Here is a 26,008-nt window from a genome sequence, read left to right on the forward strand (position 1 = left end):
TAAATAAGGCTTTAAGTCCTTACCACAGCTGGGAACCGGGATTGAATCCGACCCTAGGCTCATCCCCTCTCTCCCTCCTTGCCCTTCCTGTCTTCCCTGATCATTGTCTCTATCTGAAATAAAGCATACAATGCCAAAAATAAATCTTCCACAAAAAAGAAAAGAAAAAAGAAAATCAGGGATCAATACTGCCACAGCCTGCTGTTTCTGAATCATTCCTGCAGATTAACAGGGAAAACAAGAGCTGTCAGGGGTTGTCAATTAGCCCGAGGCGTGTCTGGTTACATGATGCAATCCAAAGAAAATGATACAGAAATAGGGATGGAAATAGAAAAAGTGTCACATCTCAACATCTCAGTGATGTTTACATCATGTGGATTCTAACCCCCACACCAGCCTGACTGCTGATGGAGGGAGAGCCAAGTACTTGTATGCTGTATGTAAACGTGTGGAGCGAAACAATACTTGACAGCACTCTGGAGATCTGATACAGTATGCAGCATGGTCTGTCATGCGTTCTGGATGGATATGTGGCGCGCTGTCTGCTGCTATAATATGTTAAGCGCAGTCTCCTTGCACTAAATGCAGAGGTGGAAGAAGTACTCTGATATTTTTACTTAAGTAAAAGTAGCAATACCACAATATAAAAGTACCCTGTGTTCAAAATGTTATTTGAGTAAAAGTACAAAAGTATTGGCATCAAAATATACTTAAAAGTACCAAAAGTACAAAAAATAATTGAAAATAGCAGATCTACAAGCTCAGAGCTTGTAGATCGGCTGTTTTCAAATAGCCTATGTATAAGATAGGGCTGAAGTGGTTAATGTATGTTTTATAATATAATCATCTAAATCTAAGTAACTAGTACCTAAAGTTTTCAAAAAATTGTAGTGGAGAAAAAGTATAATATTTGCCTCTGAGATGTAGTGGAGTAGAAGTAAAAGTACTGAAAACTGGAAATACTCCGGTAAAGTAAAAAATACCTCAAAATTGTGCTTAAGTACACTACTTGAGTGCATGTACTTCACACCACTGACTAAAGGCCACGTGTGTGGAGAGTAAAATGTACTTATATATAATAGTATTTCATAGAAACGTTACCAACACTGTTGCCATACCACAAGAAACACTGGAAATAACACAAACAAACATACTACGTCTGCTCCAACGAAATCACAAATGGACGGATGTGATCAAAGAGATCACATCTTCCTAACAATGTTGTGAAGCAGACATCGTCATGCAAATCATATATTCTTTGAGGAAAGAAGCATCTCTGTGCTATCCTTTCCATGTGTGAACAACACAGTTATTTACCGCACGTTTTTGTGAGGGTACCTACTGTACCCTAGGGGACACGGGGAGAACATGCAAACTTAACTTCTTTTTAAAGAAGGAGACTTGTTTAACACAAACTCTGTCTCAGGTCAAACTGTCACGCAGTGTGACTGATTAAACTGGCTTTGTTCCAACTCTAAACAATGTTCAATATACTGAATTAAACACACACACACACACACACACACACACACACACACACACACACACACACACACACACAAGAGAAACCAGAACATCCTGACTATGCATAACAGGCAAGCACTGGCTTCATCAATCACAACGAATGTTTCATCTCTCCAGCGAACTGGAAATAATAAGCAGATATAATAATGATAGATTATTAAGCCGATAATTAATCAAATAACAGAGATTTGTTTTCATCTTCATCTATCGATCATCACGTGCCACAACAACTGGACGTCACTTGTTCCAATGATACAAACACTGTATGAGATTTTCTTTTGTTTTGTTTTATGTTGCAGTATACTGTGTTGGTTATCCTCCCAGAGAACAGATCTGAAAGTAATAGTAATGCACTTTTGTTGAGCAGTGGTGGGAAAAGTACTAAATTTTTTTACCTAAGTAAAAGTATCAATAGTGCAATGTAGAAATACTTCGTTACAAGTAAAAGTACGGAATTCAAAATGTACTTGAGTAAAAGAACAAAAGTATTGGTATCAAAATGTACTAAAAGTAGAAAGTACTCAGTGTGCAGAATGTCCCATTTCACAAGTTTTCGAATGTATAAAATGTATAAAATTATTTTCAAATGGCCAAAATGTAAATAGGACTGAAGTGGTTAATGTGTGTTTTGCAATAATAATCAAAATCTACAAAGTAACTAGTAACTAAACTTTTCAAATAATTGTAGTGGAGTAAAAGTACTAAGCTACGATGTCTAAAACTAAGACTAAATATATTGACAATTTTGTCAACAAATGAAAACTAGACTCAAATGTTATGGAGGGACTAGTGGAGAAGGTAACTAAAAGACAAGTCATTTTATGTCTGGTTGCGCTCAGGTGTTGCGCTCTGAAAATAGCAGATCTACAAGCTCACAATGCACAGTGCGACGCATTGTTGTGAGCTTGTAGATCTGCTATTTTCAGCATGCAAGTATAAAATCATCCATTACAACACCATCAAGGCACCGCCAAAATACATTTTAGTCGACTAAATCAACTGTACATTTAGTCAACTATAATCTTATGATATTTAGTCGACTAAAACTAGACAAAAACTAAAACATTTCAGATGACTAAAATATAACTAAATGTAAATTTGCTGTCAAAATCAACACTGCTTCAGTGTGCTCTGGTTGGTCGCTTGGGGGCCGCCCAGGCCAGTACAACCACAGTCTTCTAATGGTGGCCACTAGGAGCTGCCCAGTACAACAAAAAGTCTGAATTTGATATCATCAGAGGACATTTAATCCATTATACAGTCACCTCCAGATAATGATATGGTAGTGCAAATGATAAATTTGCACTACATGGACAGTAGAAAAAAACAGATCTATTGGGTGTATTACAAGTCAACCAACAGAATATTAAAATATTCAAGAGTCTGTCTGTCTGTCTGTCTGTCTGTCTGTCTGTCTGTCTGGACAGGCAATGGCCATTACAGTCAGACATTACAAGACGAAAAGGAGACATCTGTCATGAGATAGCTGCACCATGCACTACAATCAGGGCTGTCAATGATTGGAAATATCTATATATAAATTCAGGGAATCTGTGTGTGTGTGTGTGTGTGTGTGTGTGTGTGTGTGTGTGTGTGTGTGCGCGTGTGCGTGTGCGTGTGCGTGTGTGTGTGTGTGTGTGTGTGTGTGTCATAACTTGGGTACGGATGTGAGTGTCCTAGGAGTGGCCACTGGAATTTGGGCAGACCAACAGTTTCTAACAACCAAAAAAACATGTATATATATCTGTATCACTGGTCTGTGGAGGACGCACTGAATCTGTGTTTGGGGGCGTGTAGGCATCGGCTTCAGTCATTGGCCGAGCTTTGTGTCTTTGTGTTTTTTATTTGACATATTATTTTGGTTCATTCCATTGATTTATGAATAAGTCACTGCTTTCCAAGTCAATAAATAGGCTAATGATAAATGTGGGACTGGCATGAAAATGTAATCTTAGAATGTCTTGGAGAAACAATGATATTTGAAGCCTAAGGACAAAATACATTTTAGATCCATTATGGGCAAAATGTCCCTATCAGCAGATAATGTCCAACCCTTTGACTCTTTAACAGAAACCCAGACAATTCTGTCACTAGTACCGATCACAATCACTTGAAACACTGAATCTTGTTTCTCCAAGTTAACTTTATACCCGTGGGCTTACACCACATCCGAACCTCCAGCGCCGAGAGTGAGCGAGCGAGCAAGCGATGAAATAAGTCACTAAAAGACATGTTTCAACATGCATGGGCAACTGGCGGCCCGGGTGCCACATGCAGCCCCCACCTTCACTTAATGCGGCCTGCAGGTTATTATTGGAATACTGATATATAATTGATTTCAGCTGTTACAATTCCAAACATGCAATCATGACCCGCTTTAATTACTTCAGTCTGTATTAGTAGCTTAATGACTAGTATTACAATTCTATTGTCTTTTGTATGTCCAATGTAACCCAATGTAACAATGTAATGTCTAACCCTTGTATTTAAGTTCATAAAGTTAACATAAGTATAACTAAATGCATTTTAAATTAAATACAAAAAACCTTACTTTTCAAAAATTCAATTCAAAAATAGCACAAAAAAAATAGCAGATCTACAAGCTCAAAACGCGCCACACTGCGACGCGTTTTGAGCTTGTAGAACGGCTATTTTTGCTACTTTTGTGTGACAGAATGACGAAAAAAAATAAAATACGGAGAGACAGTATTATGCAATGTGGCCCTCTGGAGTGAATGTGGAAATATAGTGGCCCTCTCCATCATCAAAGTTGCCCACCGCTGAACTAGACTGTCCTGCCGTACAGTACTGTGAGAGCGACAGCGCTTTTGTACAGCAACGTCGTCCACCCACCCCTCAAATATGTGCTCACAGTGTCTCTATTTGAGCGAGGTTTTGCGGCCGTGTCGCCACCCCAGACTATTTTTAATCGGTCGAGATCAATAACACAAGGTAGCAGTACTGTAGTTGCAGGTATTGCTGTGGTCATTCAATCATCACTGCCTGCCACACACATCGGAGAGAGAGACAGAGAACGATTGGGAGACAGAGATAAAAGGCAATTACATAACTATAAGCCTATTTTATAATTACTGTCAAGCTACGGAATAGAAATACCAACAACTTCAATGATTTATTACCGCGTTCGCACACCATAAAAAGGATATTACTACGTAATATGCAGTATGACGGAGTTATCCTTTCATCACATAATGATGTTTTTTCAAGATAACAAATCACATGAAGATGGCAAGAAATAATTACCAATTCAACTTTTTGAGATTTTAGATGGATTCGTGTTGGCTTTTATGATTCAAACTTTTAATAAATAATGGATCCGATGCAGATTTCTGTTCTGAATTGCCTTGGAAAGTAATTAGTAAAGTAATCTTTGACTCTATTCTAGCTCCTAAATTAGATTCTCTTGAACTCACACACAGTCGGTAATAGCCAGTTCCATGCTGCTCCTTTGTGTGGCTAAGGACGGAAGCATCCTTCACCATCGTCATCAACACCATTGCCATCATCTCCCAGCAAAATTACCTTCCACTCTACGTTGAAAGGCTTTGATGGTGGTGAATGGTCTGAGGAACGATGAGGTTCTCAACCAGTGCTCCGGGGACCACCAGTGGTCCTTAAGGGGGTTCCAGGTGGTCCCCAGCTAAATGATGGAGAGTTGGTAACCAAATGGACCCTTATAGATCTTTAACTCTTGAGAGCGTAAAATTAAACCAAATGGGTCCATTTGGTTTCATTTTAAGCTCTCAAGAGTTACATTCATTGTTGTTAAACATCAGCATTAATTAATTAAAGAATTGTCTTTTTTTCCCCAAAAAAAATGTTATCCCACAATTTTGTAACCCCATTTTTTACACCCAGTGCCAAGAATTGTCATTTTTTCAACTTTTGCCTGTTATTTCTCCTATTGGTACCACATCAACACAGCATGGAATTGTGGACAAAATAGTCTCCAGCGATAACAAAATATTCTATATATAAGCATGCATTTAAAGTCAGGATCTGACAATTCAAATTCTACGGCAATGTAATGATAAGCAAGGTGGATAAAGTTAACCAAGTCGTTTTTACTATAAAAAGGGCATAGCAGTGGCTAGTCAAATCTAATTTGTATTTTTTTCTTTACCGAGAGAGACAGTTTAGAAGGAAAGCAGGGCAAGAGAGGAGAAAAGATGGTAGTGGATGATCTAATTGGTACATGCAGTGCAGGAAGAGGAAGAAAGATGAAGAGCGGCTCGTCACTGGTGACCACCACCAGTTACACAAATGATTTAACCCACTCAATCCGAGAACGCATCTGTGTCATTTTAGATTTTAGCTATAACCATTATTTTATACTTTGGGCTATTCAAAAATAGCAGATATAAAAGCTTATAGCGTGGCACCGAGTACCGCGCTGCGAGATTGTAGATCTTTTTTAGCCTGCGCTAGCAGCGCGGCTCTATAAACAGCACTAGTCTTAGTCCGACACCCGAGTGAAAAGTGTCGACACCATGCACGTGCACACATAGACATCAAAGGGGGCTTGAGCCCCTGCCCTTTTGTCTGTCGGTAAAAAGTGCCCTTGTCTCCTCTGACTGTAAACTGTAGAAACCCCTGCGCCCGTTGGCCTCGCACCTGCAGTAAAGCTTACTTAATTGAACCCCGTGCCATGCAGTGCTCGCGCAGAATTATGGTTGATTTACAAGCTCACAACGCGTCGCAACGCCAGGCATTGTGAGCTTGTAGATCGGCTATTTTTTGGGTGCGCGATACCGCCCGGCAAACGAAGTCTATTATACACAATCGAAACCTAAATGAGTGCACAACTGAACGCAGTGAATGCACGCAGAACACGGACCAATTGTTTGAGACAGATTAGGTATGTATGGACAAAAAATATATATATATAGCTGTTAATTTGAAATTACTTGTCAAGCAGGAGCCCATATATATCTCTCTCTACCTCTCGCTCTCTCTCTCTCTGTGTCAGCACAGCAGCAGTGGTGGGAAAAGTACTCAATTTCTTTACTTAAGTAAAAGTACTCATATACAGAAGAATAAGTGGCGTCGTTAGGCGGGGGCTTCGGTGGCTATAGCCACCAATGTTTTATCCAAAGCCACCAAAAAACATTATTAAAAAAAAATATATATATTTTTTTTTATTATATATCTATAACCCTAACCTAACCCTACCCCTAACCCTAAAACCGAAATAAAGTAACAAAAAACGGGTAAAAAAGTACCCGAATCCGACGAATATCCGCAAAATTTCGAGCGCGCTTCGCGCGCGCAGGGGGACACATGCACGCGCGCTGTGCGCGCGTGCATTTGTCCGTGCATGTGCCCTTTTGAAATTCCAGCCCCTGCCTCTCCAAATCTCTCTGCACGTCTCTGGTCGACACCTAAGTGTCATTGGCTGTCCTGGCTGTCCATCACACTTCCCCCCTTTTAAGCCCCCCTTTTAAGCCAATGGGGAGATGGAAATGTAATGGACACGTTAGTCAACGAATTAGACGAGACGAAAATGTTAGGGCGGGACGAATGGAGAAGAGATCCAATCAGATTTACTCTTTTTGAGGGACTAGTTGGGAAGGGATCCAATCAGAACGATCCTCATTGTTAAGTTAGGTTGAACCACCCGGAAGCAGACCATATTAGGGGCCAGCATGGACGAACACAAATCACAACAAGGCAACGCACGGAGTTACACAGCAGAGAGAGAGAGAAAGGGACACAGCTTCAGCCAGGAGGGTTAGCCTAAATGCTAGCGTGCTTCATTAGACCTAGTTTGGCTATTAAGTTATTATTTGCCCATGTTCACACTGACTTCAATCTTAGCTATTGTTGGGAAGACCCGTGTGGTGTCACAAAATGTTGCCACCACTTATATAAAAAACATTAGAGCGTTAATTTGCGACGCTAAATGTTGCCAGGTTTGGCAAGAGAAACAAGCAATCCAAAAAACAAGTAATCAGGTCTATGAAAAGATTGGGCCCAAAAAAGCCTGCCACATGCAGCTTTATTATGACTTTGGTCATACTTGTTTTTTTTGCAAATCTTTGAATATATATTCTTAAAGCGAACATTTGTAACTCAAATCTTTGCTTCTGGGGGTCCCTGGAACAACTGATTTTGAGATGGGGGTCCGCGGCCAAATACACATAATTTTGGCAGTGCTTGACATGAAGAAGTTTGAAAACCACTGATATAGCAACTTACGTTTTTCAGAAAACTGTTAGGATTTAGAAGACATTTTGTAGAATCGGAACCTCAGGCCTGGTTAATGGGTTAAGGTCAGTGTTTTCTCAACGTGATTAAACACAACAGAAGATGTTGTGTAAGCAAGGTGGAAAGTAACTAATTACTGACCAACATTTTTGAGCCACAGCTGATTGAATGATAATGAGTTAAGTGGGATTTAGAACTGAAACGCAGTACTGATTATTAGGGGTGTGGGAAAAAAACGATTCGAATCGCGATTCTCATGTGGGACGATTCAGAATCGATTTTCAAAAAAAAAAATGTTTGTATTTTTGTATAATGACATTTTGGGAAGTGGCAAGTTCTGGGCTGAATTGGGGGAAAAAACTATTTTGAATCGGAAAAAAAACGTTTAATCGAGAATCGTTTTGAATTTAAAAAAAAACTTTTTGAATCGGGAAAAAAAAAGTTTTGAAACGAGAATCGTTTGTTTTGAAATTGAATCGTGACCCCCGAGAATCGGATTTGTTAATCCAGTGGTCTATCCAGCAGCGCTGCTCTGAAAAGAGGTGGGTTACAGTTGAGAATGATATCCGCTTCACTGCCAAACCGAGGTTAACCACCGGCATACGTGCACGGTCTTTCACCGCAGTAATATAAATTCCATACCGCCACAGCCCTAGTGCACACCGACCATTTCTGTTAGAGTACAGTACACGTTAAACTTACAACGATTCTTCTGTATTCTTCTGTAACTGCAAAAAGTGTTTTATTGGTTGTGGCTCTTTGTAACATGGCCTCTCATACTACGACTCTTCGGGGTCTGGGGAGGTATTAAAACAATTACAAACTCTTTTTAAGGCTCTGAGGGAGAATTAAGAAAAGTCTTCCCACAACAATCTTGCCGTCAGCAGCACCTCCCTATTGTTGTAAAATGTCACTTGGTTGTACAGTGAAGGTCACTGGCTGACGTTTAATCGCTGGGTAATTTAGAAGAGCAGAACTGCTGAGTGAGGGGGTCTCGCCTCGCTGCCTTAAATGTCTCCCACGGCAACCCGAAAGACCAAGCAGCGTTTTCTTTGGATTTCTTTGGCTATTCAAAAATAGCAGCTCTACAAGCTCATAGCGCGGCACCGAGTGCCGCGCTACGAGCTTGTAGATCTGCTATTTTTTTGAAAAATCGTGAAAATGTGTGCAAATCTTTAGTTTGAATATATATATGCTTTTTTAAAGCGAAAGTTTTTAACTCAAATCGTTGCTTCTGGGGATTTTACAAATGTCTTCTAAATCCTAAAGTACTTTTTTCCGAAAGTTTGATTTTTTTTATTTATTCTTTTACTTATGTTGCTATATTATCAATGGTTTTCAAACTTGTCAAGGACCCACAAAATAATATGTATTTGACCGCGGACCCCCTCCCATCTAAAAATATTTTGTTCCAGGGACCCCCAGAAGCAAAGATTTGAGTTCAAAATGTATAAAGATTTGCACAAATGTTCAGGATTTTTCTAAAAATAGCAGATCTACAAGCTCATAGCGCGGCACTCGGTGCCGCGCTATGAGCTTGTATATCTGCTATTTTTGAATAGCCAAAGAAATCTTAAAATGACACACATGCGTTCCCTTCCCGGCCTTAAAGGGTTAAAAAGACATCTGTGGCCCTCGTCTAAATGCCAGTGGCTGTGCCTCATGCATATGATTGTAATACAGCGGGCTATACACACACACAGCAGCATGTTGAGGAAAGTTACTTTAAGTATGACGACAGTTACGGAACATTGATCAAATTCAAACAGCCATTATATTCCTCTAGATTATACAGTACAAAATACATGCCGACTACTTCTTACAGTGTGGCTCTGCAGGAGGCTAGCCATCTTTTATGATGAATTGAATACATGGACAACAATGAATTGGAAACAAGCCATCAAGGATTTTTTTTTGTGTTATCCTTTAAGCATTGATTTTTAGAAGTTTTAGCATTTGCGTGGGGGACCAGGGTTCGAGTCTGGGGTAGGGCAGGAAAGTTACATATAGTGTACTGTAGATTTAAGTAAATGTTTTAAGCTTGTTTCAAATTACAGAACATAATTCCCTATAGCATCAGACTCATATTAACTCATCATACTCATATTAAAAGCTAATGAACTGTTTGAGGGGGAATCTGAAGCCAGCATATATCCAACTGAAGCTTCAGGAAAGGCTGTCTGGATCTTGGTTACAATACAGGATGGAGTCATCATCACCTTAACATGTCTTCATAGATGTCACCAATGCACAAAAGTCTGGTAAGCTATGTGCTGACACAGTGTATTGAGTAGAGAGACAGTCCTGTTTTATTTAAATGATTTACTACAATTGGGAATATAATATAATCTTACTTTGAGATGTGATAATACAGGGTCTGATTTGATACCAGGAAATCATTTAATGACTTGAAATGACAGCAAAATATATAAACTACTGTTAACCACAAAGGATTCTTCTTGAGATTCTGCAGATGCGCCATAATATTGCAGCATTGTGACTTAGGCTGAGGGGCCCAGGGGTTGAGGCACACATTTTCAAAGGCATGGTGCTGTGTGACACATGCTGGTTCCATTCAGTACATGTTTGAGAACAGAGAGACAGTCATGGTCAGCTCTTCTGCGGGCTTTGCCGCAACCCTCAATCTAAGCATAACAACAATTAGCCTTGGTTGGAGGCAGTGACACCTTACAGTCGACAGTGTGGGGCAAAAAGCCGCTAGCCCCGGCTTAATGCACAGGCTTTAGGGGCTGCAGCCCTGGGCACCAAACACCTGGCCAAATATGAAAAAATGACTGTGGTATTGCAAGTAACAGCGCCAAAATATTGTCCTATAGGGCTACTGAGGTAGCACCGTAACGGTGACAGCGTAACAGCACTCGTCACCGCGCAGTTTCCTCAGCTGTGTTTTTCCTGCATGCATTTGGTATTTTGGGGATTCCCCATATGCCAATGTGGGAGGAGAGGTGCAGTGGGGGGGCTGTTGTTTGTTTGTAAAGCAGCAGTGTGCTCCAACTTTGGAGATGTGATTTCCCTCATATGCCACTCTGCTTGGACCAAGTCAACTGGCTGAAAGTGATAGCTCTTCCATTGCTATTTTTGTCACTTCACACCGTGAACCCAAAAGACGCCTAAACACACATGTTCTTTATTTTGTGTGCAGAATTGCGTGGGAATTTTTTCAGAGTGCATATTTTAGGGTGTCACCCAGAAAGCAGCCAGTAGAAAATGTCAAATCATATAACCATTATTTACATAACTGATTCCTTTTCTCTACATTTTCAAGGCGGCAGAATATGTTATAGCGTCATAGACAATTTTACAGATTATTTTCCGTTGTTAAAATTCTCTCTTTAAAGCGTTTTACACAGTGCAATAACAGCAGTGTGTAAGCTCACCGTCAGCTTTGAATATGAGCAAGGACTCGAGGAGCTGCTTTAAAACACAGGGAGCTCTTCTAAAACACTCATCTGGGAAAGCTTGAGGGCAAAGTGTCTAGTTACAAAGTGAACGCAGCATTCTACCCAGAGTTGGAAAATGTTCAACTCTGATCAGATAAATGTGCACGACTCCGCGCAGAATAAGCGCTCAGCACTCTGTTATGCTTCTGACATTTCTAGCAAAGCGTAAATATTGCACGCGGTGCTCCTACGGAAAATTATTCAAAACATACGCTGCTCTCAGAGAGAAATGCCTTGATGGGCACAGCACACACGTCTTGTTCTGTAATGTTTGACCCAGTCACAAACATCGAACAAAAAAAGGAAAAAAGAACTACCTCATTATATATAGCTGTATACGTAACAGTATAAGTAACCAATTAACAAAAGCTACTCTATAACTAAACATGAATAGGATGAATATGATATATATGCAAATTTACACATCTACAAGTTTCAAATCAAATCAATGTTTTGCATAATGCTGCAAACTGGTTCAGTTCAACTACTGCCCAGCCTCCCACCAAGTGCATGATCTTCACATAATTATCCATCCCACTGCAGTCCCCCGACCTTCCACACTCTCACACACACAAACACGTGCAAACACAGAAATGTGTGGTCAGTGGTGTCCATCTGTCTACGAAGAGCTGCCACTGCAATCTCAGTATGAACGTATATATATATTTTTTTTTAATAGTTAGCTCTTACAATTGTTAACCACTCAGCATGCCATTTTACTGTAATTTGCTGCTGCTAATATATGAAATAGATACCTTCCCTACTAAAGATTGCATCTGGTTTCATTCAAAAATGTGCTATCAATGTCGCTTGCCAATTCCACACCCAGTACTGCATTAATAGTAACACAAACGGACCTCCAAAGGCTAGCTATGGTATCCACACATTCCCTCAACAACAGCTAACTGACTATCAGTTTGTTTTCCCAAAAAATGTATTCCAATGAAATTCGCACCATGAATTGGTATTGGTGATTACATGGGCATGAGTATAGATTTCCATTCCTAACCAATCTTCCTCACTTACAGTATTTCCTGCTGCAACTCTCTTTCACACTTTTCCCTTTCATCTCCAACAGGTTTGCACCAATTTCCTGCAACGTACGTCTCTCCTTGTCTCTCTGAAGGATATCTGACAATATGGAGAAGTTAACCACTGGCTCTGTGCATTCCTGAGCTTCCACAGAAAATGTCAGCACCCACGCATACCACAAACAGCTACAGTACAGCAGGCATTGGATTGAGACAGCTCAGTCTGAGTGGTAAACAGATGTGACAATTTAACCATGTTAAAACCCCTGCTGGGAGACTCCATGACAATGCATATTCTCATTCTTTCTTGGCTTCATTACCTTGCAATTATACAAAATTAACGTAGTCACAATTTCAGCTTTTTTTCTATTCTGGAGAAAACAAACAAGCTTCAACTGACCTACTTAGTAACTGTGGTCCCTTTTCCCTCCGAATGTATAATCACGTGTATGTCACATTTGGATGAGAGTTGCTCATTTGGTGTTCCATCTTACAGTCTGAATTCATGAAAACACATAAGACATACAAAATACTGTACACACAACTTTAGTAGGCTAACACTTCCCTGGGAACAGTAAGAAAAAAATGCCTTGATGTGACAGAGCATCCTCACACAGGTGCTATCATAATTGTGATAGAATGGTCCTAAATCCTAACAGTTTTCTGAAAACGTATGTTTCTATATCAGTGGTGCTCAAACATTTTCATGTCAAGGACCCCCAAGATTATATGTATTTGGCCGCCGACCCCCATCTCAAAATGTTTTGTTCCAGGGACCCCCCAGAAGCAAAGATATGAGTTAAAAATGTTTGCTTTCAAATAATATATATATTCAAAGATTTGCACACATTTTCACGATTTTTCAAAAATAGCAGATCTACAAGCTCGTAGCGCGGCACTCGGTGCCGCGCTATGAGCTTGTATATCTGCTATCTTTTAATAGCCAAAGTGTAAAATAATGATTTTTAGCTCAAATCTTAAAATGACACAGATGCGTCCGAGGTCTTAATGGGTTCATTCACACCGAATGAACTGTGCTGACATCATACGCAATCAATAAAAACCCATAGAATCGACACAGTTCAAACAACTCGACACGACATAACTCGACAGGGCATATGCCACCTTGAAAACTCTGGTATGCCACATACGTTTAGCACAGCGCTTATTTCCCCGAATTCATCACCTGTGCTAAATTAATTTACAGATTCCGATGTTAATCAAAGAGCACTGTGGGACTTTTCGCTCAGCCGGTATATTTACCTGCAGATTTTTCTAAAGTATCATGCACAATATCCAGTGCTGCAAATGCAAATGCTGGTCCCCTCTTCCACAGGCGTTTAGAATTTCAAATTATCTCTGAGGCAAAGAAAAAAAGAACGTCTGCCTGCTGGGCGGATGGATCGCATCTGGTCACATTTATAGAAGGGTTGTTTTTACTTTGTGGTGGTCTATGAATAGCTGCAACATAACATAACATAAAAGATTAAGGACCAGTAACACTTTACTTAAAGGTCGGTCTATAATGTACTCGTAAGGCTTCATAACACTTGTTATAAATGTTTATAATTATGCATAACCACTTATAACAAGGTTTATGAATTATTATAAGCGCTGGTCATAATGCATTATAAGGACAGTGTAACAGCACATTATAACTATAGATATAGATGACCAGTTTAATGCATTATAAACTTTACATTGTGTCTCAGCAATGTTAACCCATTTAGACCTGAAGCCGATTCTACAAATGCCTTTCTGAAAAACGTATGTTTCTATATCAGTGGTGCTCAAACTTTTTCATGTCAAGGACCCCCAAAATGTATTTGGCCGCGGACCCCCATCTCAAAATGTTTTGTTCCAGGGACCCCCAGAAGCAAAGAATAGAGTTAAAAATGTTCGCTTTAAACGATATATATTCAAAAATGTGCACACATTTTCACGATTTTTCTCAAATAGCAGATCTACAAGCTCATAGCGCGGCACTCGGTGCCGCGCTGTGAGCTTGCCGTAGGTAATGCATAGAACATAATAAGGGGGAAACACAACTTTAATATCGTTGCATCTAGTTTCAACAGAACATAATGCCCTTTGCATTGTATAACATAACGATTTTGAAATGGACACTTTTTTTTGAATAGGGGGGAAATGGTTGTACCATAATACAGACATCGCATAATATGCGCATCGCATCGCTTAATATGTGCTTCGCATCGCATAATATGTACTTCGCATCGCATATTTCCGCAACTTTTCACATATTTCGCAACTTTTCGCCTATCGCATATTTCGCATATTGCCGCATATTTCACAACTTTCCGCATATTTCGCAACTTCCCGCAAGTTCACCGCATAAAATTACAAAAAAAAAACCATATTTCATCGCAAAATCAAGGATTTTAGCCAGCATAATCAAGAGTTTTAGCCCGCATAATCAAGAGTTTAGCCCGCATAATCAAGGATTTTTGCCCACGTTTTTTCTGGAGGTGTCTACCTTAAGGCCCGCCAAAATACATTTTAGTCGACTAAATCAACTGTAGATTTAGTCGTCTATAATCTTTCAGATGACTAAAATATGACAAAAACTAAATGGAATTCTATTCAAAAGACTAAAACTAAATCTAAATGTGCTGTCAAAATCAACACTGTGCAGCAGTCTTCCTGCATCAGTGTGGTCAGACCAGTGCAGTTTATTGTTCACGTGCACTCCCCAGGATCTGATCTTGTAGAGTAGTTGTGTCCACCATCTCCGCCAGCTAATTGTTGCTCAGCAGTACACCTGGCAGGCTGCCCTGAAGTGTGAGGGTATTGTGGTGTGTTGGTGAGGCTTTCAGTATAATCCATGCCACCAGGCTGTGGTTCCACCTGCAGCACTAAGTGCTTCTTAATTACAAGCCAGAGTGGTTATAAATGGTGGCGTGACAAAAAAATGATTGATTCAGGGGTCTTTAACATTTTCAGGCCAAGGACCCCTTAGCTGAGAGAGAGATTAAGCAGGGACCCCCTCTATATTGTATAAAATTGTGTTGCAGATGAAACTTTTGTTTGGTATTACTTGGTCTTCTCTTTTTCCCTCTACACCAAACCTCTTTGCCAAAAATAGCCGATCTATAAGCTCGGCTATTTTTGGCTAAAGTTCTCCTCAGAAAAGGGATACTAGGGTTCAAGTGGTTAATGTAAAAAATATCATATCACACAAAGATTTGGCGGCCCCCCTGTAGTAACTCCGAGGACCCCCTAGGGGTCCCAGACCCCCTGTTGAAGACCCCTGGATTGGTTCTCAACCTGTGGACCCGGGGCCCGTGAGGGTATTGCAAGTGTGCCCCCGAATAATTGGCAAAACACCAAGATTTGAAAGATAATATAACAATATTAAGTGGTGTTAAGTGGTCAGATGGGTGGGTCGCAAACGCTTTCAAATATTTTCAAGTGAGCCCTGCCCCTGACCCAGAAATAAGGTTGAGAGAAACTCTGCTGTAAAAGGCATGTGGAAAAAGTCCCCTTGTAAAGAAGAGGCTCTCCACCCGTTTTATGGCCTGGTTGGATGAGTAGCATTGACAATGTGCTGAGCACAACAGTAAAGCTGTCATATGCCTCCTGTCTGTCAGCCCACATGAATACGGTTTACTGTCAATGTGTGCATGTGTGTTTGTTTGTGCATGCTTCAATGTACTTTTAGTTTTAAACCCACATAAAGTAGACAAATAGCACTATAGACACCTACAAGCATGCTGTGTGTGTGTGTGTGTGTGTGTGTGTGTGTGTGTGTGTGTGTGTGTGTGTGTGTGTGTGTGTGTGTGTGTGTGTGTGTGTGTGTGTGTGTGTGTGTGTGTGTGTGTGTGTGTGTGTGTGTGTGTGTGTGTGTGTGTGTGTGTGTGTGTGTGTGTGTGTGTGTGTGTAGACGAGACAACATCTGTCATGAGAAAGCTGCACCATGTACAATCAGGGCTGACAATATCTGTCTATATAATACACGGAAACTCAGTGTGTGTGTGTCTGTGTCTGTGTGTCTGTGTGTGTGTGTGTGTGTGTGTGTGTGTGTGTGTGTGTGTGTGTGTGTGTGTGTGTGTGTGTGTGTGTGTGTGTGTGTGTGTGTGTGTGCGCTCGCTGTGCTCCACCATGCTTCATAAAGCTGCCAGACACAAATCCTGCTTCAGTGCTTCATAGTGCAGGACGTGATGTACAACAGGGGACGGCATTACACACCACAGAACAAAACAGGAACAGCATGTAACAGGCTGGGAGGAACTTGAGATTGCTGGAGGATCAATGGAAGCAAGGGAAAAAAATACCACTTGAAATAATTGAGAGGAGCACATCTATTTTACCTCGTCGGCATTTGGCTCCCACCGGTGCTCCGAGAAATACGAGTTCAACGGCAGAGAAAACTTACAGTACGTTCCTTAATCACCAACATGAAAATACGGCATTGCTTTAAAACGATGCCAAAGGTTTGGATTAACAACACAAGTAGAAAAGGCAGTGCTTTTCTGTTCTTTAACAAGAGAGAGAGGAGCCAGATTAGATGCAGATAAAGCAGAACACTGGTGGGAGAATGCTTGAATGCTTGAAGCACTTGTCTTGTTAATAACATATTCTAATGCAGATCTTTAATCTACCTGGTGCTGCGCCTCAGGTCCCATGTGGCAAATTCGTACTCATCGAGGCTGACCGCCTTGGCCGTCCTGGGCCAGGTGGCATGGCGCTTGATGGGGACCAGTTCATGACCCGAGCCTCGGTTTGGGTCGCGGCCGAAGCAGCTGCCCATCCTTCCACGACAATTGACGTTCCAAAAGAGCAGGGCACTTAAATTGTTTCCTAATATGAAATAATTAACCAGAGAACTGTCCTCCAATTAGCTTTGACATTTATCGGGCAATTCGGCATCCATTTAGAGATACGAGACGTTTAGTGGAGTCAGGACAATCCTTTGCATGTTAATTGCTTGACACTCTTTTCTTTATCCGATTTTTCCACCACAATAATATTAGTTCTGCTACTCTGGTTTTCTCTATGTTTTGATCAAAGACACCAAGAATGTCAGAAACACAAAATGTTGTTCTATCTTGCTCTTTATCCTTTCTTGCATCTTCTGTTTCCTCTCCTTGTGTAAAAAAAAAAAGTCTCCCCGCCTTTTCTCCCTGCTGGTTTCTCAGTCTGTTTCTCCTGTTTGTTTTGTTCAGAGCGGTGTCAGCCCATTCTCTGTCTCCTGCGTCTCCTCTTGTCTCTCCAGCCCCTGTCCTCCTCCCTTGGTGCTCTCCCTCACATGATTTCCCCTCTCGGCTCAAATGCTAATGTGTTTCTGTGCGGCCCGGCCTGGCCCGGCCCTCGCAGTCTCACATCTCCACTCCAGGATCAAAAATTCTTGCCATCTCCCACAGCACAGCCAGACATTTTACACATGTGTTACAACATTGTATCAACAATTTGGTCACCTCCCTCGCTCGCCCTGTCCGTCAATCCTTTTCTTTGTGTGTCCTCCTCCTCTGTTCTATGTTGAGTCTGCCCCCCCCCCCCCCGCCCGAGCACCGTTCTTGTTTGTGGACAACAGGCATGTGGCGAAGCACTGATCCTACGCTTTAGCGCCGTGTGGGCTTGTCAACAAGCTTCAACACAATGTTTCCCATTGTATTAATAGTGACAAAGTCATTAATATAGGTTGTAATTGCAATCAATAAACAAAATGACATTTTTACGTCGTGAACAAAGGCCAAGTCGTCTAGAGCAGGGGTTGTCTGTGTGTGTGTGTGTGTGTGTGTGTGTGTGTGTGTGTGTGTGTGTGTGTGTGTGTGTGTGTGTGTGTGTGTGTGTGTTTTAGAGTGAGTGTGTGTCTGTCTGCATGCGTGCCTGCCTGCCTACCATAATCCTATGTATTTACTGTATGTACAGTAAAATCCGAGAATAATCTGAGAAATAAAATGTAGCCCAATCACAGCTCTTGCACCAGAAAATACCAAGTGTAGTGAAAGTGAAATTTTGAAGAGAGAGATTCACAAAATGTTCATTCATTCATTCATTCATTACTTGTCAATACACTAGTGTACAAGCTAAACAAGTATTTTAAATGATGCAATAAAAAAGTGAATAATGAAAACTACATTGTAACCAGATTGCATGTACAGTTCACCTTGTGGAAAACCGCTAATAACAGTTCTTCCAATTGACCTTGCAGCTATAGTTAGACAACAATGCTGCTAAGGTAGGCAACGTCCCACAGACCTAGTAACCTAGAGCAGTCCTAGACTTCATGTTTATCCACCAGTATAAAACTCATTTGACTGGCCCGCAGTGTTGATTTCGTCGACTAAAACTATGACGAGAAATGTTGGTCGACTACCTTTTTTCACTGACGAAAACTAGATAAAAAACAAATGAAACCTAAGCTACGATGACTAAAACTAAGACTAAATATTTTGACAGTTTTGTCAACAAATAAAAACTAGACTAAAATGTTGTGAGGGACTAGTGGATCCAGTAGGACGTGTTGCTCTCTGAAAATAGCAGATCTACAAGCACACAACAGCATGCAACCAAGTGTAAAATGAGCCATTACGACACCATCAAGGCACCGCCAAAATACATTTTAGTCGACCAAATCAACTGTAGATTTAGTCGACTATAATCTCATGATATTTAGTCGACTAAAACTAGACAAAAACCAAAACATTTCAGATGACTAAAATATGACTAAAACTAAATGGAATTTCATTCAAAAGACTATGACTAAAACAAAATCAAAATTTGGTGTCAAAATCAACACTGCTGGCCCGGACACTTAGGCTCCAAAGTAGCCTGACAGCGCGTTGCGGGTTCAAGTCCCGATCTCGACGGCCTTTGCTGCATGTCACACTACCCATCTCTCTCCCCATTTCCTGTAAACCTACTATTCTATCAATAAAAGGCACAAAAAAAGCTAAAAAAAAGTAATAAAGAAATAAAACTTATTTGACTGAGAAACCCTGAGATGGGGAGCTCTCTGACTGATGACTCGGGGCAGCTCTAACATCTTCAACTATGGCAGTGTAAAGAAATGATTACAGTTCTTTTTATCTGTGGAACGGAGTCAAACTAAATGTGATGCCTCAACTCCTACATTCCAAGTGCTTATCAGGGTTATCAGTACAAATATGATGATTGGGGGGGGGGGGTCACGGCTTGAATAGGTTGAGAACCACTGCAGTACAGTATATGATGTATAGGCAAGATTTTAAACTGTACTGGAAATAGCCAGTAGAGGGCAACACAGATAGGCTACCATCCCTGCCACTATCACCACAGTCACTGTACAGTCCTGAGGTTACAATGTTGTTTTTGTTGTGTGACTTCACTTAAGAGAATATTGTTTTTGATAGTGTGTACTGTAATTATCCAGTTAATATTTCAAATCCACAAGCCAAAATTAAGGGTACCAAAAATAGACTGTGAAACAAATGACAGACTCCACCGTGGCAATTTCTGCTTTTCTGTGCAATTACCAAGCGGAGCCATTCCACAGAGGATACGGTTACATTTCAGGTCAACAGATCGGAGACAGGAAACGGGCGCTAACACCGAAAAAATCTGTTGACAACACATGTCTTCAGCGTACAGTTTATAGTCTCGGGTGTCATCATGGTACCGTCCCGGTGAGAATACAACACACTTTCACTAACTTCCTCTACTTCTTTCCGTCTCTCTTCGTTACGGAGAGAGGCTCCTTTTCACCCCCCTCTCTCCTTCTCTCAGATCTGTTGTCAGAGGAAGGGGATTAATACCATAGCCCTCGGGGGCAGCTTAAATATTCAACACATCCATTTTCAGTCTGCCAACTAACTTCACCCATAGTATGCATTTATGCATACGCACGCCCAGAAAGAACGCACGCACGCGCACACACACACACACACACACACACACACACACACACACACACACACACGCGTGTCCTCAAATGACGTTAAAGAGTGTGATTGCACCGGAAACAAAAGTAGAAAAAAGACAGAAGGAGGAGGAAAGAGGATGGAGATTAGAGAGGGAGGGAGGAAGATGGAAAGAAGCATGAGACGACCTCAAAGACTGTAACTGTATCAAAGACAAACGTAAATGAGAGAGGCAGAGAGAGAGAAATAACAGACAGATGGAGGGAGGGGAAAAAAAGATTCAGTGGGTCGAGCAAGGCACAGACACGGCCTCCTGGGTTAGAGGTTCTATTCCCCCGTGCAACTCAGTGGGTTGAGCATGGCAGATGATAGAGACCGAACAGAATGGCATTTAGATCAGTGGCACCATGGCATTCTGGTGAAAAGGAACAGGCCTTTGGGAGTCTTTTAAGTCTAGACATATTCTTTGATCTACAGATACTAGATGAAAGGTTAGACAGAGGCTACTGTGGTGAAACAATGTACACATGCAGTGCAGAGCCAATACTTTTAAACACACACACAATACACACACTAGTGACCACAAAGGAAGTTCTCTCTCTCATATGAATGCATGCACTAGCACACACACACACACACACACACACACACACACACACACACACACACACACACACACACACACACACACACACACACACACACACACACACACACACACACACACACACACACACACACACACACACACACACACACACACACACACAATATGCACATACAGTTCAATTATTAGCCAGCGGTAGTCTCGCACACATCCAATACTTTTCCCAGCAGGCGTGTGAATGTGGTGAGTCAGCCAGAAGCTGACTCATCGCTCTGCCGTAGTCAGTCAGAGAACACGGCTGTAAAACCTCTATCTATAATTTTATATCTATAACTTTCACTTCATAACCCTCCCTTTATGAGCCCTGTACCTGAAGCACAGCTTCCTGTGCTACATTCCGTCTGGTCGGGCTTTCTCTGCCGCTTCAATTTCACATATTTCTATTTCATTTTGTGAGATAGCGATGGGGTGCAGAGAACCGGTGCCAATATGGTACCAGTTCAATTGGTCAGAACCGAAATACCTATAAGCTCCCATGGACAAACAGTGCTGCTATCGGTATTTGAAAGTCATTTATTTCCAACAAAGTATTTAATAAACATAGGCTTTACCACTCTGGTATAGTGTATGAACAGCTGACGAGGTATATTCGAAGACCCATTTTAGTAAGATTCTATTTTCTATTCAAGAAAATGATGAAATGTCAGAATTTAGTTTATCTTAGCTTGAATTAGTCTTGACAGATCTGCAGTCTGCAGATTGACTAATATACTTGAATTAATTCATCACAAAAAAAAAAAAAATCAAACCTCAATTGAAGTACTATGTTGTAAGGAGTCACATTTCTAAATTGTGTTTGCTTCCTAGAAGCTCAAGAAATAATGAGTAGCCTGCGAGCTAGTTCAGGCAGATATACTCGAGTGGTTTATATGCATGTGCAGCACTATGTGGGCGATGTACTGTATATGTGACGTGTCAAGCAGCTGACTAACTTGGCGGTCTACTTGAGCTCACCTGATTCATTGCACTTCCTCTTGCCGTCAGTGATGCCATAGATGTTGTATGTGCTGTGTTTGCTCCCACCACCACCCCAGCACCACCAGGAGGATCAGCAAAGGGTTTTCCCTTGGGGGGGATTTGTTATAGAAGTATATCTCCCTAATCTTAAAAGGTTGCCTGCAAATGTGCTGAGCGGGGAGCAATGTATAGCAGAGGCTGAACGCCAAGAGTTATCTGACTGAACTATATTTCTCTACATATTATATTTCTTTAGTATCTGTGTTTATTCATCTATAGTATTGAATTTAGCTGTAATAGCCATAACAACTAAACTGGTAGGAAAAAAAATGGGTAAACAATAATCGGCTACTCTAGATTTAGAATAAAACAAATCAAATCGTGGGTGGAGTGAAAACAAAAGTGAGCTTGCAGGGGAGAGAATGAACGAAGGAAACTGAGACAGAGGGGGAAGGAGAGGGAGAGGGTAAAATATAAAGAGAGAAACAGACAACAGAAACAGTGAGAACAAGAGAAGGAGAGAAATAGACAGTGAGTGGAGGCTGTCTCAGCATCCTCAATCTCTAGGGAACCTTCTTCGTTTCACTGAAAAAATACACACTCTTATGACCTTCTCAGCAGAAATCTCAAGCCCTTTCTCCAAAGTTATTCTTCCTCTCCTTGCCTCCTGGTGGTGCAGACATCAAATATTCAAGTTCATTCCAATCCAATACCACTCCAGTTCAGTATGCTTACTCCTTTAGTGCATTGAGCAAATAACTACTCTATACCCTACTAAAATATTCAAGGCAAGGAAAGATAAGGAAAGTTTATTTGTATAGCACAGTTCAACGGCAAAGTGCTTTACACAAAAAAAGTTATGGAGTTTGGAGAGAGTACCCATTTATCAGCTTCAAATGTATAGTGTTCCAGTTTCAATTTTGTCTGCTCATTACTGCCATTATTTAAAATGTGTATTTTGTAGTCAAAACGTCAGTCACCCCTGCAAAACAATGAATACGTGCAGACCAGTCGAGTGCTCCCGTATTTTATTTGGGTAGTCTCTCCTGAAGTGGCCAAGTATTATTCTCTCTTATTATTACTTCCAATTTCCCTTGTTTATCCTCTATCCTGTATATGAGCTCTCTCTCCTGATTGGATAACATGTGTATCTCGAACTGAAAATGCATTTAGTTTTCTAAAGAGCTGTAGAGACCGGGAGACCCCTGTTACAGAATAAACACTCCATAGCAATGATTACTATCAGTGTAACACTTAATTTAACAAAACAATTAAGATATCACTTACCCTATATTTAATTAGTTTTACAGTTATGGGGAAAACAGAGTGACAGATTTTATAATTCAAAACCTGGCAGCTCAAAGTTTTACTTTAGACGGCGTCTGCTACAGTGACCATCTGGACTATTGGCCCACAATGGCAGTGTAGGAAGCTTGGTACAGGGCTGGACCTACTATGTCCAATGTTTCGTTTATTTTCATGCATTGGGGAGGCAGATTTCCTGGCAGAAGAAGAAAGAAGAATCTGAAAGACAAGAGGGACCAGCAGCATAGCTGCCCAGCCCCTAAATACGAGAAGCACTGGCAACCTGCCCCCCTGAAAAGTAAAGCACCACTTCATAAAGCATAGTGTTCTGAAAAAGGTGAGGCATTGACTTTAACTCAAGTTTCAATCTATGCAGTCACAGTCTACCAGATTCATAAGTTCTGATGCAGTTTCAGACAAGGACTTCTGCAAAGACGCTGTAACCTTTAACATTATTACGCCGTGGGAACATAGATGAGCTGTCAACATCCGAAGAGAGCCCTGGAAATGATTTACACGCGACACCTTTAAGAGAGTTACTGATTTACCCACTTCCGCAAACTGTAATGTGACAGTGACACCAAGACAAACTGAGAAATGAAGAGTATTGAATTATAATATCAGCTAGAGCAGGGTTTCTCAAAGTGGATGCCGCGGCACCCGAGGGTGCCATGGCGCTAGTCCAGGGGTGCTGCAGAGTACTTAGATAACATTTGGAATTCATCAATAGCACTTCAGTTTAACCACTTGGAACCTAGTAAAACGGACCCGAGTTGCACTGCACTTTGTGTGTTCTGTTCGCTGTGACGCGTTGAGAGCTTGTAGATTGGCTATTTTTGGCGAATGTTCCCCCCAGAATAGGGATGCTGGGGTTCAAGTGGTTACATGTCAACTCAAGTATAAAGTTATTTTCAATCTGTCCTAATGGACTTGACCTGGAGTTTGACCGATCAAGATTGTTCAAGGTCAAAGGTCATGCTGCCTACAATCCTCAATGTATATAATAGCTCAGGGATAGGCTACAGTTGAAGAAAGAGCATGTTGTTGTCATTTGGATTATGTCGATGAAGTAATCACAGAAAAATATTTGACCTTTTCCATGACTTTTATTCAATTACCCCCAAAATGTTATCAGGTCATCTACTGTAGGAACCATGGACCACCTTTCCAGGAAGTTTCAGAAAGTCATTACATGCGGCCACTTTCCTGTAAAGTTGCTAACAAACAAACAGACAGACGCTGACGGGGTAATTGTGGTTTTCACAAGAATTATTTCTTAGCTTTTTCTAAATGTTTGTACCCATTTCAACTTGATATATCCTTTCCTTTCGGTAAACATAAACAAGAAGGAACTTGAAACTAAATAAAGTCAAGAGAATACACCTACATCCTCTGAAAATTATAACTATCAATTGTCACTACAAATATCTTAAATCAAATTCTATTCATGATGAGCCTTGACCTTGTAAATGAAGTGTTTGGCTTTCCAATTGAGCCATGCTGTACAGTAGGTATTCCTATATAAAAAGAAGATTTCTTATACATTAAAACATTTGTCATTTGATTGCTACAGTCATATTCTCTCAAACCCTCTATACTGTAATTGAAAAATTCACCAATCAGATTTCTGAATAGTGTAAAAGGGGAAACAACCAATACTGGTTAGATGATTTTGAAGACTTTGAATGTAAGAATATTTATACTTCTAAAGCGAATTCTTCATTTTGTTCATTAAAACATTTCTGTTTTAAAGAATTCCATATACTGACCAGCTCAATCACAAATGTCAACACTCGGGTTTAAAGATTGTCCTTAGAATGATTGTCAGAAATAATGTTTAACTTCTCTGGCCGTTTCTGGGAGACTTGCTCAGACAAATGAAAAACAAGAAGAGGTTTTGTTTGCTATAGGAGCTTTCTCCTCGCAAGCCTTTACTCGGCTGCCAGGGAACAGTTGGTTCTCTGGTTTAACCACAGACAAACAAAGATCTTTTCATTGGAAGACAAAGAAAACCCATGCAGAGTGAGAGCACAAACTGGACCTACAGTTTAAACACTTTCAGGTGATTTGTCTATCTTATCAAGCTTATTAGCATAGGCATTTTCCATGGAGGGGAAAAAATAACACATACCTAGCCTAGCATGTGTAAAAAGGAATCCTCTCTGCCTGAGTGGACAGTCACAATGGGGCCACTCAGGTACTTGCTCCAGACTACATCTAAATTTAAGCCAGATCAGTGTTGCAGTAACTTAAGCCTTGGCCAAAGAGATTTGCTTGTGAATTGAAGCTTATTGATTCATTTAGACCAGGGCTCTTCAACAGGGGGTCTGGGACCCCTAGGGGGTCCTCAAAGCCACTACAGGGGGTCCGCCAAATCTTTGTGTGATATATATTTTTTTACCTCAACCACTTGAACCCTAGCATCCCCTTTTCTGAGGAGAACTTTAGCCAAAAATAGCCGACCTACAAGCTCTCAACGCCTCGCGCTGCGAGGCGTTGAGAGCTTGTAGATCGGCTATTTTTGGCAAAGAGGCTATAGGTGTAGAGGGAAAAAAGGGCAGACTAAGTTAAAGAAAAAAACTTTAATCTGAAACACAATTTTATACAATATAGAGTAGGGGGTCCCTGCTTTCTCTCTCTCTCACCTAGGGGGTCCTTGGCCTGAAACGGTTGAAGAACCCTGATTTAGACAGGCAAAGAAAACAGGTGATCAACTACACTTACGGTGTGGGGTGGTGCCCCTGGAGAAAGATGCTTAGCCCCCCGACTGCTCCAGTGATGCTGCTCAGTAGTTAAGAGCAGAAAATGCGGTGGCTGTAGCCAATAGATAGCTGTTGTACTGGGCAGCTGCCAGATGTGAACATGTCTAATACTTGCGAAACACAGAAAAACAACATGCATGTAACATGAATGCTCCAATGATGAATGACAAAAATAATCCATTTGTAAGGATAGAACTCAAGTCGTCTTTATTGC

General features: G+C 40.9%; 1 protein-coding gene across 9 annotated transcripts in view; it reads right to left on the reverse strand.

The window, feature by feature from the left end:
* Positions 1-26,008, reverse strand: part of plekha7a (pleckstrin homology domain containing, family A member 7a) — a 189,053-nt gene that overhangs the window by 154,191 nt on the left and 8,854 nt on the right. Inside the window, exons 1-2 of one of the 9 annotated variants that reach the window (XM_084058983.1) lie at positions 16,864-16,964; positions 24-113 (exon numbers count right to left, since the gene is read on the reverse strand). The exons of 7 other annotated variants lie outside the window; for them this stretch is intronic. Coding sequence is in view for 1 of the 2 variants with exons in the window: in XM_084058990.1 (XP_083915116.1) it covers positions 16,864-17,012 (149 nt within the window). In the remaining variant the exon portion in view is untranslated. Of the gene's footprint in view, positions 1-23; positions 114-16,863; positions 17,249-26,008 lie in introns of those variants that run through there. One more of the 9 variants, XM_084058990.1, reaches the window with a different exon arrangement.

Source organism: Gymnoscopelus microlampas, assembly GCF_963454915.1.
Source record: "Gymnoscopelus microlampas genome assembly, chromosome: 6".
NCBI lineage: Eukaryota > Metazoa > Chordata > Actinopteri > Myctophiformes > Myctophidae > Gymnoscopelus > Gymnoscopelus microlampas.